The sequence below is a fragment of the Panthera leo genome, chromosome F2 (assembly GCF_018350215.1).
Source record: "Panthera leo isolate Ple1 chromosome F2, P.leo_Ple1_pat1.1, whole genome shotgun sequence".
Taxonomy (NCBI): domain Eukaryota; kingdom Metazoa; phylum Chordata; class Mammalia; order Carnivora; family Felidae; genus Panthera; species Panthera leo.
Genome location: NC_056695.1, coordinates 63,643,812 through 63,660,811, shown reverse-complemented (window position 1 = coordinate 63,660,811; position 17,000 = coordinate 63,643,812). Strand labels below are relative to the sequence as shown.

Here is a 17,000-nt window from a genome sequence, read left to right as displayed (position 1 = left end):
TGACACAGTGCTGATAGGGCCAGCAGAAAAAAAACCTAGAACACAAATAACCATGGTTGTCAGCCATAGCCACCAAGTATAATGCTTCCTCACCCCAAAGGCCAATTATTTTCATTAATTCAATACACGTTGATTATTTGTCATTAAAGAGCCTATAGAACTTAGTGACTCTCTTAATACTTAAGGGGCTGGAGTGAAAGTATAGGAGAGAGAAAAGCAATAGAATTATTTCAAGAATTGTGCACACTTTGCTCTAAAATTTTCTGGAGTCCAGTTAAATACAGCAGCATGGTGGAACAATGTCTAGTTTCCTTACTGCATTAAAAATGCCAGTCCTCAGGGTGCCTGGGTGGCTCAGTCGGCTGAACATCCAACTTCTGCTCAGGTCATGATCTCACGGTTTGTGAGTTTGAGACCTGCAACAGGCTGTGTGCTGACAGCTCAGAGCCTGGAGCCTGCTTCAGATTCTGTGTCTCCCTCTCTTTCTGGCCCTCCCCTACTCATACTCTGTCTCTCTGTCTTTCAAAAATAAATAAATGTTAAAAAATTTTTTTTTGATAACAACCAAAAAAAACAATGCCCGTCCTAGGAACAGGTACCCAGGGACATCACTTTTTAGGACTGCCCCCTCCTTTCTTTTAATCAGCTAGTACATTTCCTTCCCCTAAATAACATTTACATTTTCTAAAGTTACAATTAGCTCTTAAGAAGTTTCAACTTAAACCAGTATTTCCAATTTAGAATCCCAACATTTATTTGGGTTTTTATTACAGCATTTCTTCTGAACAATTGAATTGCTCACGTGTCGTTTCTTGGCCCGTAACAGGATCGCTGGCCTCTTCTCCAAACATAGCATAAACTGTAACTGTGTATTCCGTATTGGGCAACAACCCACTCAATTCAATATCTGTGTGGGTCTCTCCAATTTTCATCTGAAAAGAACACACGTTATCAGATCATTTGCCAGTGTGCACCACACCTGGTGATCAGAGTGCAACTGAGTTAAGGTGAGAATTCTGTCTCCTTGCAACCCCTTATTCAGACAGGCTTCAGTCATAATTTTTCACTGTCTTGTGTCACTTTATATTGGGAACAGATGCCACGGGACAGTACAAAAATGAATGTACCACGCGTGCTGTTTTAGGATAACTCTTTACATCTGGACAAGTAGTAATCTCAGAGAGGATAACAGTGTCAAAAATTCAGTCCTCAAAGGACTGTGGGTGGAACTGAGTCACAAATGTTGTCTAGAAAGAGTATAAGCTCAAAGCAAGCTGGGGACACAGCCAAGTGGGCACCTCTCACCACTGGCTAATTCTAACCACTCCCTAGGCTGGGTGCCCAGTGTTTGCCTCAAGCCTGATTGAACTGGACCAGTTTTGTCGCTCCATTCAACAAAGGGGCCCGTGCACTTGGGATCGCAGTTTTCTCCCAGGATTCAGAAGAGATCAACAGTCAACCCACCTTGACCTCCAATGCTGCAATTTGCTTTTTGATTCCAGAATGATTTTTCTGACCCTTGAAGTCAAAGAAACTAGCCAACATTCTCAGCAGTGTGACAAGTGCATCACAGCATGGTTTTATTTTTGTTTTGGAAGAAAGAAAAATATCTCCATAGTCAGTCTCCAGCCACACAACTGCCAATGTTATGGTCAAATTAGAAATTTTAATGTCGAAGTATTTCAACATATAGAAAATAAATGTGGAGAAAAGAATATAATTCACCCTCCACACACCACTCAAATTTAATAGATAGGAACATTTTGTCATATTGACTTCCGATCTTATTTTAAAAAGAGCTAATATATTCAGATAAAACCAAAGTTCTGTCTCGTTCTTTCTGTTCACTACCTCCACCCTAGGGATGAGATGCATCTTACTGATCCAGTTTTTTACTTCTACTGTTTATATCTGTAAATCATATATAGTTCTGTATGTTTAACTATATACATAAATGGAACCATGTGAACATAATTTTTTGCAATTTTTTTCTCTGTCAATACTATGTTTATCCACATTGATATAAGGGGACAGAGATGATATTTATATTTTTTATGGTATTTGTTTGTATAAATATGTTGCCATTTTCCATTCCTCTATTGATGAACATGTTGGTCGTCTGCAACATTCTGTTCTGACCAAGTGCTTGCATCCAAAAAAAGCCTTGCAGGAGGTTTCCTTAAGATATATTCCTAAAAAAAATGGTACATATCTTCAACTTGATGATATTATTTCAAATTATTCTCCAAGCAGCTGTACCAATTTGCATACCAATTTACATGAATGATTCTGTTTCCTGTACACTCACTAATATGCAGTTATTATTGGACTTTAAAAACTGTTTGCTAATCTACTGGGTGTGAACTGGTATTTCCTTTCTTTCTTATTTTTTTTTCCTTCTTGGTGAAGCTGATCATCTTTCTAACATCATTTTTGAAGTCTCCCTTCTGCCAAAATAATTCAGATCAACATTAAATCCAAATGAAGTAAAGCTGTCTAAGCCCTGGAAATAAGAAAAAACCCACATGTCACCAATGCTCTGTTCCTGATACTCAGATTCACCACATTTTTCGTCCTAAACATTTCTGTCGCCAGAGGCAATGTTAAAGACAATGGTTAGACAATATCAAAGACTTGAGTTATGAACTCCCCCCTATTAATCACTCTATCTGCCTGGTCTCACACTCCCAAGTGTTACAGACATTTCCTCTTTATTCCTCGAATATCTATATTATAGTCATCATTCCCTATAAATTAAAAACAAAAACTAAATCATTTGAAAGTCAAAGATTCAACATTTAAAATGGAATACATGCAAAAAAAAATAATCCATACCAATGCAATACATTTTCTACTTCTCAAATTGGTAAGAAAAAGTTTCTAAGTCAGTGAACATAGAGGGAAATAGCCATTTGTGAATTGCATACAGCAATATAAATTATAACAAATTTCTCTAGAATCATTTGCTAATGCTTAGCATAAGCCTTAATAATTTGCATGCCATCTGAAAAAAGAAACTCCGTTTCTACAAATGTATCCTAAGGAAATAATCTGACAACCTTGCGAAGTTACGTGTTAAGAATGATCACAAAAGCATATTTATACAACACATTATCTAAATGTCCAATAACATGCAATTAATTAAACATGACCTGGTACAAACCAACGAACCAACTGTTTAAAAGGAACATATAAAATATTCTCTAATGGTATGAAAAGGTATTCACAATAAACAAAATGAAAACAGAAGACTACAAAACAATTCCCATTTGCTGTGTTTAAAAATGCATTGAAAAGGACTTAAGTAAATGTTAACAATAGCGATTTCTAGGTGGCAGGATTACAGGTGATGTTTTCCCCTTTTTACTAACGTGAATTTTCTAAGTATTATACATTAAATTTTTTTTTTTTTTAACATTTATTTATTTTTGAGACAGAGAGAGACAGAGCATGAACAGGGGAGGGTCAGAGAGAGAGGGAGACACAGAATCTGAAACAGGCTCCAGGCTCTGAGCTGTCAGCACAGAGCCTGACGCGGGGCTCGAACTCACGGACCGCGAGATCATGACCTGAGCCGAAGTCGGCCGCCTAGCCGACTGAGCCACCCAGGCGCCCCTACATTAAATTTTTATAATTAAAAAATCCATTTTCAGGAAGTCAAAGATTCTGGGACTCTAGTAGACAGCAGGTGTTTACCTCTTTTTCATCCCCGGCCAGACCTTCTGTGAGAGGAGCATAGAGGATCAGGTATCCTGAGGCTCCGGGCACTGCATTCCATTTTACCCTCAGACTATTCTCAGTCACATCGTACAGTTCAAGGTCAGAAGCCATGGGTAAAGCAACTGCAAGATAATTTTTTTTTTAATCCTCTGCCATTTATCAGCGTGCTTGCTTATTTTTCAGATGATATTCATCCTTAAATATGTTCGTACAGCCATGCAAACCCCTTCTGAGAGGGAAAACACAGTGAATGTTTAAAAGCAGAAACAACATCTTCTAGTTTCTTATAACCCACTACAGTGATGGGCACATTTCTCTGGGAGCCAGTCAAGAGCAAGGAGACTCTTCTGACCATTACTTTATACCCATCACCAAGCATAGAGTCTGACATGAAGCAGCAATTAAAAACAGTCGTGTCACTTAGTAAATGACAGAATGGGTGGTTGAATGAACAAATATATGAGTGAATAGATACCCGTCAACAACGCACTCAATCAGAGACAGTGAGGAGATGTGAACGAGTCAGCAGTTAAATTAGTTCATAATATACATTCACCAAACATTTGTTGAGTTAATACATGTATTGCACCCTTAACCACCTAAACATACCCGAGTTTTATGACACCCCTCTCAATAGGCAGCACCTGCCAAGTGCAATTACAGGATGGGCCAATACCACGTATGGCACCGCTATTATTTTCTATGACTTTGATTCAGGATGGCCATCAGGACAACCTGAGAGGAATTCCAGTTTAGGAAAGGCCACTGAAGCAACGCCATACAAAGGCAGACGTTCAATACATACGTGTGGTTTCAGTTCCCCGCAGGCCTTCACTAGCCGTGTGAGCATATATTGCGAAGACTGCTATCTGATACTCAGTTAAAGACATTAAATTTTTCAACACTGTAGAAGATACGCTTCCATCCACCACCACCTGATCAAAGAACAGTTCAAGGAATGAGAATATGAGATTGAATTGAATTGACATGCAGAATTGAAACCAAACAGCAAAATATCTCTAGCAAGAATGTTTCATTAAATTTTTTTTTATTTTTTTAAAGGTTTATTTATTTTGGAGACAGAGAGAGACAGAGTGCAAGCAGGCAAGGGGCAGAGAGAGAGGGAGACACAGAATCCAAGGCAGGCTCCAAATTCCGAGCTGTCAGCACAGAGCCTGACGCGGGGCTCGAACTCACAAATTGCGATATCGTGGCCTGAGCCGAAGTTGGACCCTTAACTGACTAAGCCACCCAGGCGCCCCTCATTAAATATTTTCTTACTTGTGCCACATCCTCTTCTGCACTGTGGCAGTTAATTCTCCTTGAATTCCTATGTGAAGCGAGGCACCTTTCATGGAATATATCCAAAAGTCCCTTATTAATCCATACCCGACGGAGAGTGTCTTTCCCTGGCTAACTGTTATCCTAACCACCTCTACTTATAACAGTTGACGTGTGATATTTTTCCATGGAGTTTTGGGAAGCATTTAAGTGATTTAGTAGTCATGAAAAAGGATCACTGGAAGCACTTTGTTTTGGGGAGGGGGGGTCCAGATGATTTAAATCTCCCAGATCTACTTCTCTAACATTCAAAAAAAAAATTAAAAATCCTGCCATAATACATAAAAAATTGTGAGACACGTTGAGGTCAATCGGAGGTTGGAACAACAAAAGGTTAAGGTTAGCACTTCAAAAAGAAAGAAAGAAAGGGAAATTTCATCACATTTTAACATATTCCCTGTGACTACTGTGTCAAAGGTAGGAAATGGGAAAGACCCAGTCATCTGGCAATAGGTATTCTCCCCTGTGATGGCCAAACCATGAAAAAAGCTGGCTACAGATACTTTACTGTGGCTTCTCTATGGCACTAATCTCTCCACAAATGTCTAGGAAATCCCAAACCCTGGAGGACGATATGACCACATAATTTGGAACGTACATACTTCATTAAGGCAGAAAGTTCAGACCACTCCCAAAGTAGAAAGAATACATGAATAGCAAAAAGGGGCTCTGGCCACATAATTAACTACTGATTCCTTCTGCTTTAGAACGTATTGATTTTACAAAGAAGAAAAGTCAAAATAAGTCATGTTAGAAATGAACACATGACCAGCCCCGAGGGTTATTTGACAGAGGTGGGAGGAGAAGGTATAAATGCCATAACCAGAGAGATGGGAGAACAAAGTGGACACATGCAAATGTACTTCAGTCCAAAGAATTTTAAATGTTTGTGACAGAATCATCTCCTCATATATGCATTTCTGTCTTGTCCTCACTACAGTGGAAGACTAGAGGGAATGAGAATAATGGTTTGAAAATATCGTCTCCTTATTACCTCGTCTGGTTTTCCGCCCCTGGCAGGATAATACACGACTCTGTATTTTTCCACTTTTCCTGGGGCATGAGTCCAGTTAACCATAAAGCTCCTGGCAGTGACTTCAGAAGTAATCAGCTGTGTAGGCGGCCCAATGGTGGCAAGGGCTGACGCTAGAGTAGAGAAACACATAAAGTGAACCTCTTTCCCAAAGTTACTTCTTATGTACCCAGGAAACCCCATTAGTTAGAAATGCCTATTGGTTTCATGCTACCTCTAATATTTCATTTCTAGCCAAGTTGATTCAATTATTCATTCTGACATTTGAAACACTGAAACATTTAAGTGCCTGTTATGTACCAACCACTATGCTAGGTTCTGAGGATATGGACTTAAATAAGCCAGGCCTTGACTCCAAAATATTTTCTTAAAGACTCTGCTATATAACAATTAAAAAAAAAAAACACAACATTGATTGAGCATGTGTGTATCTAAAGGTACTCTCTTGAGTTCTTTAGAAGTATTCTTTTATTTAACTCTAATAGTTACTATTATTGTTTCCATTTGGTACCAGAGAAAACCAAGGTACAATGAAGTTAAATAATGACCAACTCTCACAATTAGTAAATATCAAAGCTGAGATTGGTACTTGAGTTTTTGACCTAAGTGTCTATATTTTTAAGCATCAAGGGGTACAGTCTTTTCCGAAGACTTCAATTCAACAAATGATCAGTATCTGAAAGTAAAAAGAGAAGAAAAAGCAACTAACATATACTGAATAGCTCAGTATGAGCTAGACACTATACTAGCATTTTGTGTGTATTATATACATGTTAAAACAAATGATTCTATAAAAGATTTGGGACATGTAAATTTAAAAGTCCTTGACCTTTAGGATTTCTTACCATCTAGAGACTTTAGTAACCAGAATAATGATGGGGGGAGGAAACCATAGTTATTGAACACTTGAACACTTAACTGTGGTTAGGAACTATATTATATGCTCTATCAAGAACCACATGCAGTTTTTTTTTTTTTTTTTTTTGTGGGAAAAGTCGGTCTCTAAAGTAGTCTCATTAAGATACTCAGAAAAATGTGTTCAAGAAACTACCGCTTGGCTATCCAACCTAGTCCCAAGAGATCTGGTCCAGGGAAAGAGGAATGATGGAAGAGATGTAGCCAAATAGAATCATTCCACACCCTGGATACAATGAAAGCAGGATATAAAACCAAATTCTCAAAGGAGGTATGGATATCACCCTCTTCTCAGATCACAACCTTGTATGGGGGATGGCAAATAAGGGATGGCAGGACCCAAGGAATACTACAGTGATGAGTTCCTGAGTTTTCCTTTCACCTCATATGTCCTACACATGGAACTAAAGAATCCAGCAACCTAGAAACACCAATAGATACAGACCAAAAAAAAAAAAGCCCCAACAAACCCTGCTCTCTCCAGCCAAAGGACAAGAAAAGGGTCAGCCTGCCAAGACAGAAAAACTTCAGGCAATAACTGTTCTATTCTCGACAAATACTACACAAAAACCCTGTAGCCCCACCCCTATTCATGTCAGCAAAGGCTACTAAGTGGGTAGCCAACAGTTCCAACTTTCTTGGCTGTAATGGCATGCCCCAACATTCTCCCCCTCCCAGCCCACAGCCAGAGCCGTGTGAGAAAAGGTCAAGTAGGGAAGAGAGATAATCACCCCTGACAGGTGGTAACAAATCTTTCCACCACACCCCCATCTGTGATATCAGTGGAGACCATATGAAGAGCCTGGACTTCCAACCCCACCTACTAGTATTGAAACACCACTCCCTGTCCCCTCTGGGATGGTGTCAGAGGACATCTAGCGGTGAATCAGTACTTGAAGAAATAATGCCTGAAAATTTCCCAAATTTGGCAAAATAAATAAATAAATAAACTACAGATTCAAGGAAATAAGGGTACCCCAAAAAAGGACCATTGAAACTGACACCAAGGCATACCACAACCAAACTTCTGAAAACTAAACTCAAAAGAAAAATCTTAGGAGCCACAGGGGCAAAATGACACCTTATCTATGGTGGTGGGAAATTCTAGTCACAGCAGATTCCTCATCAGAAACCATGCAGGCCAGAAGGAAGTGGCACATTGTTCAAGTATTAAAACAAAAGAGCTGTCCATCCCAAACTTTATATCTAGCACACATAGCTTTCAAGGATGAAGAGAAAATCAACGCATTCTCAGATGAAATAAAATTAATAATCAGAGGATTTTCCACCAACAGACCTATCCTAAAAGAATGAGTTAAAGGAAGTTCTTTAAATAGAAAAAAAAAAACAACCCAATAATGAAAAGAAAGAATCCTGCCACCACAGAAAGGAAGAAAGAATGAGGGCATAAAAATATGGATAAATATACTTTACTTCTCTTTTTGAGTTTCCTAAGTTATGTTTTATAGTTAAAGAATTACAATATTTTCTGATGCAGTTCTGAAGATATAGAGAGGAAACATTTAAGCCAATTATATTATACACAGGTGTGATAAAGGAACTTGAAAAGAGGTAATAACTACACCTCACTCAAAATGCCAAATGTCAACACAGGCAGACTGGAATAATTTATATGTATATATAACATTATACCTAGAACAACCACTAAAAAAGCCATACGAAGAAATTCCAGAAAAAAAAAAAAAACACTATGAATACACAAAAACAGAGTTCTAAGAACTATAAGAAACCCACAGGGAAAAAAAGATAAGGAGCACAGAGAAATGAAAACCAGAGAGAAAAAATAAGAAAAAAAAACCCAACAAATAAATATCAGGCCTAAACCCAAATATATCAGTAATTACATTAATGGAAACTGTCTAAACATACCAATTAAAAGGAAAAGGTTATCAGAGTGGATTAAAACATATGACCATATGTCTACATGAAATTCACTTCAAATATGATATAGGTAGGTTGAACATAAACGGATTTTAAAAGTTGTATCATGTAAACATTAATCATAAGGAAATAGGCATGGCTATATTAATATCAGACAAATATATTAATATCAGACTTCATAACAAAGAAAATTAGTAAAGGCAAGAGGGACATTACATAATGATAAATGGCTAATCCACCAAGAAAACATAGCATCCTAAATATGTGTGCACCAAACAACAAGCTGCAATATATATAAAGTAAAACCCATAGAACTGAAAGAAGAAATAGACAAATCCATAATTATAGAGGGAGACTTCAACATCTCTCCCTCAACCATTGATAAGATGACTAGACAGAAAAATTAACAAGGATATAGAACTCAAAAAGACCATCAACCAACGGGATCCAGTCAAAACTCATAGAACATTGTACATGACAACAGCAGAATACACACCCTTTTCATGCACCCACAGAGCATGTACCAAGATAAACCACATTCTAGGCCATAAAACACACATCAGAAAATTTAAAACAGTAAAAATCACACAGAGAATGTTCTCTGATGACAATGAAATCAAACTAGAAACTAATCACAGACAGGTAATAGAAAAACATGCAAGCACTGTGAAACTATAAACAACCACTTCTAAATAATCAATGAGTCAGAGAGGACATGTCAAAGAAGATAAAAAAATATTTTGAAATGAATGAAAATGAAAATACAAAATATTGAAATTTGCAGAGCTCTTCTAAAGCAGTGCTGAGAAGGAAAATTATCACATGTAAGTAATTACATTAGAAAAGAGGAAACATCTCAAATCAGTAGTTTAAGTTCTCACCTCAATGATCTAGAAAAGTATGAGCAAGATGAACTCAAAACCAGTAAAAGAAAGAAAATAAGAAAAATAAGAGAAGAGATCAATGAAATTAAAAACAGAAGAAAAACAGAGAAAATCAATGAAACCAAGAGCCAGTTCTCTGAAAAGTTTTTGTTTTTTTTATTTAAGAACAAACCTCTAGCAAGCCTGAAAAAGGAAAAAATGAGTGAGAGAGAGAACACCAAAATGACCTATATTGGGGGAAAAACTATAGACCCTCCAGACATAAATAATAAGGGAATACTATGAATAACCCTCCACACCTATATTCTACAAATTCTACGGAATAAACTAATTCCTTGAAAAGCAGAAATTCTCCTCCCAGGATGAGGAATAAGGCAAGGATGTTCATCTCATCACTCCTAGTCATCACAGTGCTAGAAATTTTAGCCAGTGAAATAAGGCAAGAAAATAAAAAACACAGAGATAAAAACCACAGAAATAAAACTATCCCTATTTGTGAAGGGTATGATTTATTTCCTAAATAGACAATTCCTGAAAATCTAGAGGAAAAAAAAAACCTAGGATTAATTAGCACGTTCAAATAACAAGGTCATAGGATACAAAATAAACATACAAAAATATAATTGGATCTGTATATACTGGCAATGAACATGTGGATACCAAATTAAAAAATAAAATACAATAAAAATCACTCAAAATAAACTGAAACACTTAGATGTACATAGACCAAAATCTGTATAGAACCTGTATTCTGAGAATTACAAAATGCTGATGAAGAAATCAAAGAACATCTAAACAAATGGAAGGACTTACCAATTTTGAGGACTGGAAGAATCAACACAGGAAGGATGTCAATTCTTCTCATATTAATATTTGATAATTGAGAATTGATTTAATGCAATTCCAAACAAAATCCCAACAAGATTTTTTGTAGGATAAAGATTTTTCTCACATTTGGAGCACCTGGGTGGCTCAGTTGATTAAATCTCTGACTTTGGCTCAGGTCATGATCTCACCATTGGTGGGTTCAAGCCCTGCCTCGGGCTCTGTGCTGACAGCTCAGGGCCTGAAGCATGCTTCAGATTCTGTGTCTCCCTCTCTCTCTCTCTCTCTCTCTCTCTGCCCCTCCCCCACTCACACCGTGTCTCTGTCTCTCAAAAATAAATAAGCAGTAAAAAAATGTTTTTAATTTAAAAAAAAAGATTCTTCTCACACTTATATAGAAAGGTAAAGAAAGTAAAACAGTGAAAACAATTTTGAAACAGAAGAATCGAGAGGGAGAACACAGTCTGTTCAATCTCAAGACTTCTGGAGCTCCAGTAAATCAAGATTGTATGATATTAGAAAAGGGTTAGACTCATAGATTCAAATGAGCAGATTAAAAAACCCAGATATAACCCACACAGATCTGCCTAACTGATACTTGACAAAGGTATAAAGCAATTCAGCACAGAAACGGAGCATTTTCAGTAAGTAGTGCTGGAGTAATTGCACGTTGATAGGAAAAAAAAAAAAAAAAAAAAAAAAGCCTTGAACTAAACTTCAAATATTTTACAAAATTTAACTCAGACCATGGACTTAAATGTAAAACATTAAACTTTTAGAATAAAAATACAAAGGGGAATTTTTATGATTTATGGCCAAGAATCCTTAGGCTTGATACCAAAAGCAATAACCATAAAATGAAAAATTGATGAACTGGATGTCATTAAAATTTAAAACTTTTGCTCTGCAAAATACTTGTTAAAAGGATGAAAGGACAAGCTACAGATTGGGGGAAAATAGTTAACAAACCACATATCTAACAAAGGATAAGTACCTAAAATATAAATGAAGAATTCTCAAAACTCAACAGTTGAAAACTAGACACACTCACACGTCTAACTAGAAAATGGGCAAAAGACATGAACAAGCAAAGAGCAAATACAGATGCAAAATAAGCATGTGGAAAGATGTCCAACTTCATTAGTCATCAGGGGAATGCAAGTGAAAACCACAGTGAAATATCACTACACACCTATCAGAATGCCCAAAATAAAATATAGTAACAACAGCAAATATTGGTGACAATGCACAGAAACATAATCACTCATATATTGCTGGTGAGAATGTAGAATGCTGCGGCCACTCTGGAAAATAGTTTGACAGTTTCTTAACTAAAACTAAGCTAAACTAAACATGGTTTTACAATATGGTGCAGCAAATGCAGTCCTGGGCACTATCCCACAGAAAAGAAAACTTATGTTCATACAAGAACCTATACATGAATGTGCATAGCAGCTCTGTTTCTAACAGCCAAAAATAGAGACCACTCAGATGTCTTTCAATGTGTTTATGGTTAAACAGACTGTGGTCCATCTGTACCCTGGAATATGACACAACAGTAAAAAGGAAAGAGCTACTGATACATGCAACAAGCAAGATGAATGGCCAGGAATTATCCTGAAGGAAAAAAGCCAGTCCCCAAAGATTATATACCGCATAACTCCATTTACGTAATTTCAAAATGGAAAACATTTAGAGATGGAGAACCGATTAGTGGTTGTCAGGGGTGAGGGAGAGGTTGTGGGGAGGGATAAGTGAATGTGGCCATAAAAGGACAACAGGAACGATCTCCATGGTGATGGAAATGTTCTGTGTTGTGGCTATCAATGCTAGTATCCTGACTGGGATATTGTATTGTACTTTTGTTACGTTACCATAAGGGGAAATGGTAAAGTATACGTGATCTCTCTCTACATTCTTTCTTAAAACTTTATATAAATGTACAATTATCTCAAAACCCAAAGCTTAGTTAAAAAAAGCAAACAAACATGATGGTCTAAATGCAACACCATGGAGAAAATTATCTAGTGGTTAAACTATTCCTCTCTCAGTGGGATGTCAGTATATTCCCTTTTCTACTCTGATGATTCACGTCTTAGGGGAATAAAGGACTCTTTTAGAAAGTCAACATAAAAAAATGGTAAGAATTTTCATAATCCATGATAGACTTTTGCACAGGGTAATATCCACATGCACAGAATGACCGCCCTCTGTTCCTTGTTTTACCTTTGATCTCCCTGTCCTGTTCTTCTACCCGGGAGCAGACTGTCCTCGTCAGGCTCTCCACAACTGTGTGCATCAGGTCAAATTCAGCGACATTGTACACGTGAGTGCTGTCTGGTTCAGAGGCAATCTCCCGCAGTTCATTCTCATCTGCGTTTTTCACCCCTGTGTGGAGAACAACAGGGAGGGTCGTGACATTCATGCCCCATTTGAAACACCAACCATCAGTGCCCCCCACCTGCAATCAAAGCATCTGCTACTTTAAAGAGGTGCATCTTATGTTAGAGTGTTTTGTAAAAGTCACCTTCAGAATCTCTTTTAAATGATTATATCCTAATTTTGTTCGGTATGTCTTAGCAAGAAGATGTATTAGTGAAATTAACATTTGTCTTGCATGAATATTGCCAAAGCAACAGTAATTAAGCCAGCTTTCTGAACTATCAAAACCTCAGGTTTAAATTTCTATAAGGTAAGTTTACTTAAATTGAGAGCTACTATTGGAATAAAAATTATATATATAAAGGAACTGTTCTGATTATTTATAGTATTATTATATAGCATCAAGGGAAAGCTTGGGGGCAAAACAATTTTTTAACATATTTAAGTACAACTGGCTGACTAGAAACCACTACAATTTTGCAAATGCAAACAGGGAAGCTCTGGTTCTCCCACAGTGTTTGTGAAATTCCATTGCTACAAGTCAAGCCCAGTGCTGGGTGTTTAGAATGCAGCAGGGAACAGAGGGGGACAGAAAATCCTCAGCCCCCACGCAACTTTTCCAGTCTTTCTTAGCAGCGGATGCTAACACTTCGAGTGTACCTGCTCTATCCTGGGAACTGCAGTGTTTCATTTACATGAACATAGTTAATCCCCACAACCAACCCTAGGAGTCTGGCACTATTGTTTCTCCCATTGTATGAATCAGTAAACTGACGCCCAGAGGGGTTAATTAGCTTGCTCAAGGAAACACACCAGTCAGTGGACAGTTGGGATTCCCAGGTAGTCTAGATCCAAAGTCATGTGCCTGTAACCACTTTCTCATGCTGCTTTTCAGAAGACGACACATTAAAATGAGTAAGTGGAAGCATAAATAGAAAAGGTGGGCACAGGGTTGGGTTTTATGGGTGTGGAGGCAGATTTCTCTTCACCAGTCTTCAGCAAACAAGGAGCCTTTCTTTATAAATCCCTGTCATTGTAATCATCTAAGTGTACTTTCTTTAAAAAAAAGGTACTGTGAAAGCAAGGAAGAGAGATTACCTAGGGCAGCATGAATTACTTCTTAGATGCCTGGCTGTACCATGAAATTTATTCTCCAACCTCGGCATATTAAGTGACAAAGTGCTGGCTGTCTCCAAGCTATTTGCTTCAGGGGGTTATAAGATAATAAATACTAATGATTTCCAGGTAATTTCCAGAGAAAAAGCCCAAATCACATCTGTATGAGGTCACTGAAAGTTTTGTTCAAAAACTCATGCATTCATTATCAATAAGACAACAGGATGGAGACTAAACACATAAATTAACCGCATTAGTTGGTCATCCAAAAGGATTTCCTCTGTTGGACAAAAGGATAAAATAAAAAATAAAAATTAAGTAAATTTCTCTGATGTTTCTTGCCTGAAGGACTTCAACAAAAGCTTCTAAAATGTATAGCTGGGGTACCTGGGTGGCTCAGCGTATTAAGCGTCTGATTCTTGGTTTCAGCTCAGGTCATGATCTCACAGTTTGTGGGTTCGAGCCCCATGTCAGGCTCTGCACTGACAGTGTGGGGCCTGCTTGGGATTCTCTCTTTCCCCCTCTCTCTGCCCCTCCCCACCCCTCTCTCTCAAAAATAAGAAGCATTAAAAAAAATTAACAAAAATGTTTAAAAACTGTACAGTTGGATCTGTGTCCACAGGAACAAAATAACACTGAGTGCATGAAGAGACAATGAGCTTCATGTCAATAATGCTTTTGATGGCATTTAGGTAAAACCAACAAGTTTGTATTTATATAAGAATATTTTAGGGAGGGGCGCCTGGGTGGCTCAGTGGTTAAGTATCTGACTCTTGGTGTCAGGCTCAGGTCACAATCTCACAGTTCCTTCATGAGCTTGAACCCCATGTAGGGCTCTGTGCTGACAGCATGGAGTCTGCTTGGGATTCTCTCTCTCCCTGTCTCTGGCCTTGCTCGCTCATGCATGTGTGCACATTCTCTGTCTCCCTCTCTCTCAAAAGAAAAAAAAAAAGGAAAGAAAAAGAATATTCTAGGAAAAAACCCTGACAACAACAACATGTATATTCTGGGGAAGATAGCCCCAAATCTCTTCTCTCTCTCACCTTTCCAAACTAGTTGTTGCAAACAGCTTGGAAAAGAGATGAAAAGGTCATGATGACTTGGAAGGAATTTGTCTCGTAAGGATTTTGTGCGGCTCATCTCTGCGCCCCAGCACCCACCACAATGGCTGATACACAAACTTCTTGAATGGAACACTCTTTAAACCACATTTCCAGTAGAAAATCTAGGAATGGGTCAGAGGAATCATTGCCTGTTTGGGGATTTTGTTTTGCCTTATTTTACTGTATTTTATTTTGTTTTGTTTTGCTTGGTCTCTACTTAGTAAAAGACCTTTTTGCTGCCAAAGAGAACGTAAACATTTTAATCAAGAGCAGTGACATCATCTAAATGTTTTGCAGTTATTCTGAATGTGTGCCATACGTCTCCTTTTCCATGAGAATGATACCTTATAAAGAAATAATACTGCATAGCTAGAACTTCCTGCTTTCTAAAGAGCTGTGGGACTTTAATTCCGCGAAAACAGTGAACTGGTTTCTCCCTATACTACCAGAGAAAAGACCTGCATCAAGTGGTATTAAAGGTAAAGCCGTCACTAACGAAAAGCTAACAAACATGTGCCTAACTTTCGCCTTCCACTTTCTGCTTTTCACAACACTGTATCGACGGTATCTCACCCAGAGAGCCTCGCACTGCAGGGCACATGAAAGTTCCCACCCCTTCCATCTTACACGGAATCAAACTGGGCTCAGATCACAAGACTGGCTCCCCCTAGAGCCAGGAGTAGAAACTAGCCAGGTCTTCTGGCTTTCAGTGAAGTGCACTTTGCATTATATATTGTTTTAAGTGGTTGTGTGTCTGTGGCCATGGTGGAAACAGGACCATGAATAGCACATACCTATGGCAAACAGTTCTACACCAGATTCACGAAGGTTTCTGGATGGTGGGATAATGTCATCTTGGGATTTGCCATCTGTGATTAAAATGCCAATTTTGGACACTCCAGTCCTTGCTCCTGCTTCTGGTTTAAAGCTGTTCTCAAAAATGTAGTTCAAAGCAAGACCTGGGGGAAAAAATAAACACACACCAACCATCTCTAATAAAAAGCCTTCCAATTCTGCAAAATATAACAATAAGATGAATAACTTATTGAGCTACAAGAATATTTTACTAGATATGAACTTTCATCTTCCCGTTTACAATGACTCTTTACTCAACAGATCTCATGAAAAATATAACACCAGAATAGAGGTAAGACAAATAACTGAATACTCCATCATTTCAGTAACTAGCATTTATAAAGAATATTCAATTCATGGCCAATACACGTTGGGCTGAAGAACCAAAGATTCTCTTTCTCTCTTGTTTTAGGAATAGTGGGGACAGATCCAAAATGATCATTGAATTCCTGACTTTTGAGTGGGACACTTTTTGTCCAGAAAAAAAAAAGAAATACTGCAATATTGTTATAAGATTTATGTTTAATAAAGTTTTCTGTTGTATTAACAAAAAGATTATGCCTCAAATTGGCAAAGAAATTATCAAGATTTCAACAGTTTACTTAAAAGCCACTGACAGCATCAATACTGTTTAAAACAATCATGTACGTTGTGCATCTATAGAAGAAAATAGCGTGTACCAAGGTTAAAACCTGTGACAACCTCTGTGGCTGGAATAATTATAATCTCAATATTCTTACACTCCTTTTTTATCAAAAATACCAGTGAGCCAAAGACTCACAAATATTTTTATGATAACTACTTATGGCAAAACAAGGCCAAAGAAAATACCTTCCTTGAAAATAAGGTAGAAATTTGTTTTTGTTTAAATGAAGGAGGAGAAAACAGGTGAAAAGAAGCGAATGAATGGCAAAAGCTAGAACA

General features: G+C 37.7%; 1 protein-coding gene across 6 annotated transcripts in view; it reads right to left on the bottom strand.

Annotated features, from left to right (window-relative positions):
• The window catches only part of COL14A1 (collagen type XIV alpha 1 chain), a 211,852-nt gene that overhangs the window by 140,732 nt on the left and 54,120 nt on the right, over positions 1–17,000 (bottom strand). For all 6 annotated transcript variants that reach the window (XM_042923826.1, XM_042923825.1, XM_042923829.1 and 3 more), the window contains 6 exons: positions 16,016–16,180; positions 12,847–13,008; positions 6,056–6,207; positions 4,526–4,655; positions 3,697–3,842; positions 803–932 (listed from right to left, as the gene is read on the bottom strand). In XM_042923826.1, the coding sequence (XP_042779760.1) occupies positions 803–932; positions 3,697–3,842; positions 4,526–4,655; positions 6,056–6,207; positions 12,847–13,008; positions 16,016–16,180 (885 nt within the window). The remainder of the gene's footprint in view (positions 1–802; positions 933–3,696; positions 3,843–4,525; positions 4,656–6,055; positions 6,208–12,846; positions 13,009–16,015; positions 16,181–17,000) is intronic.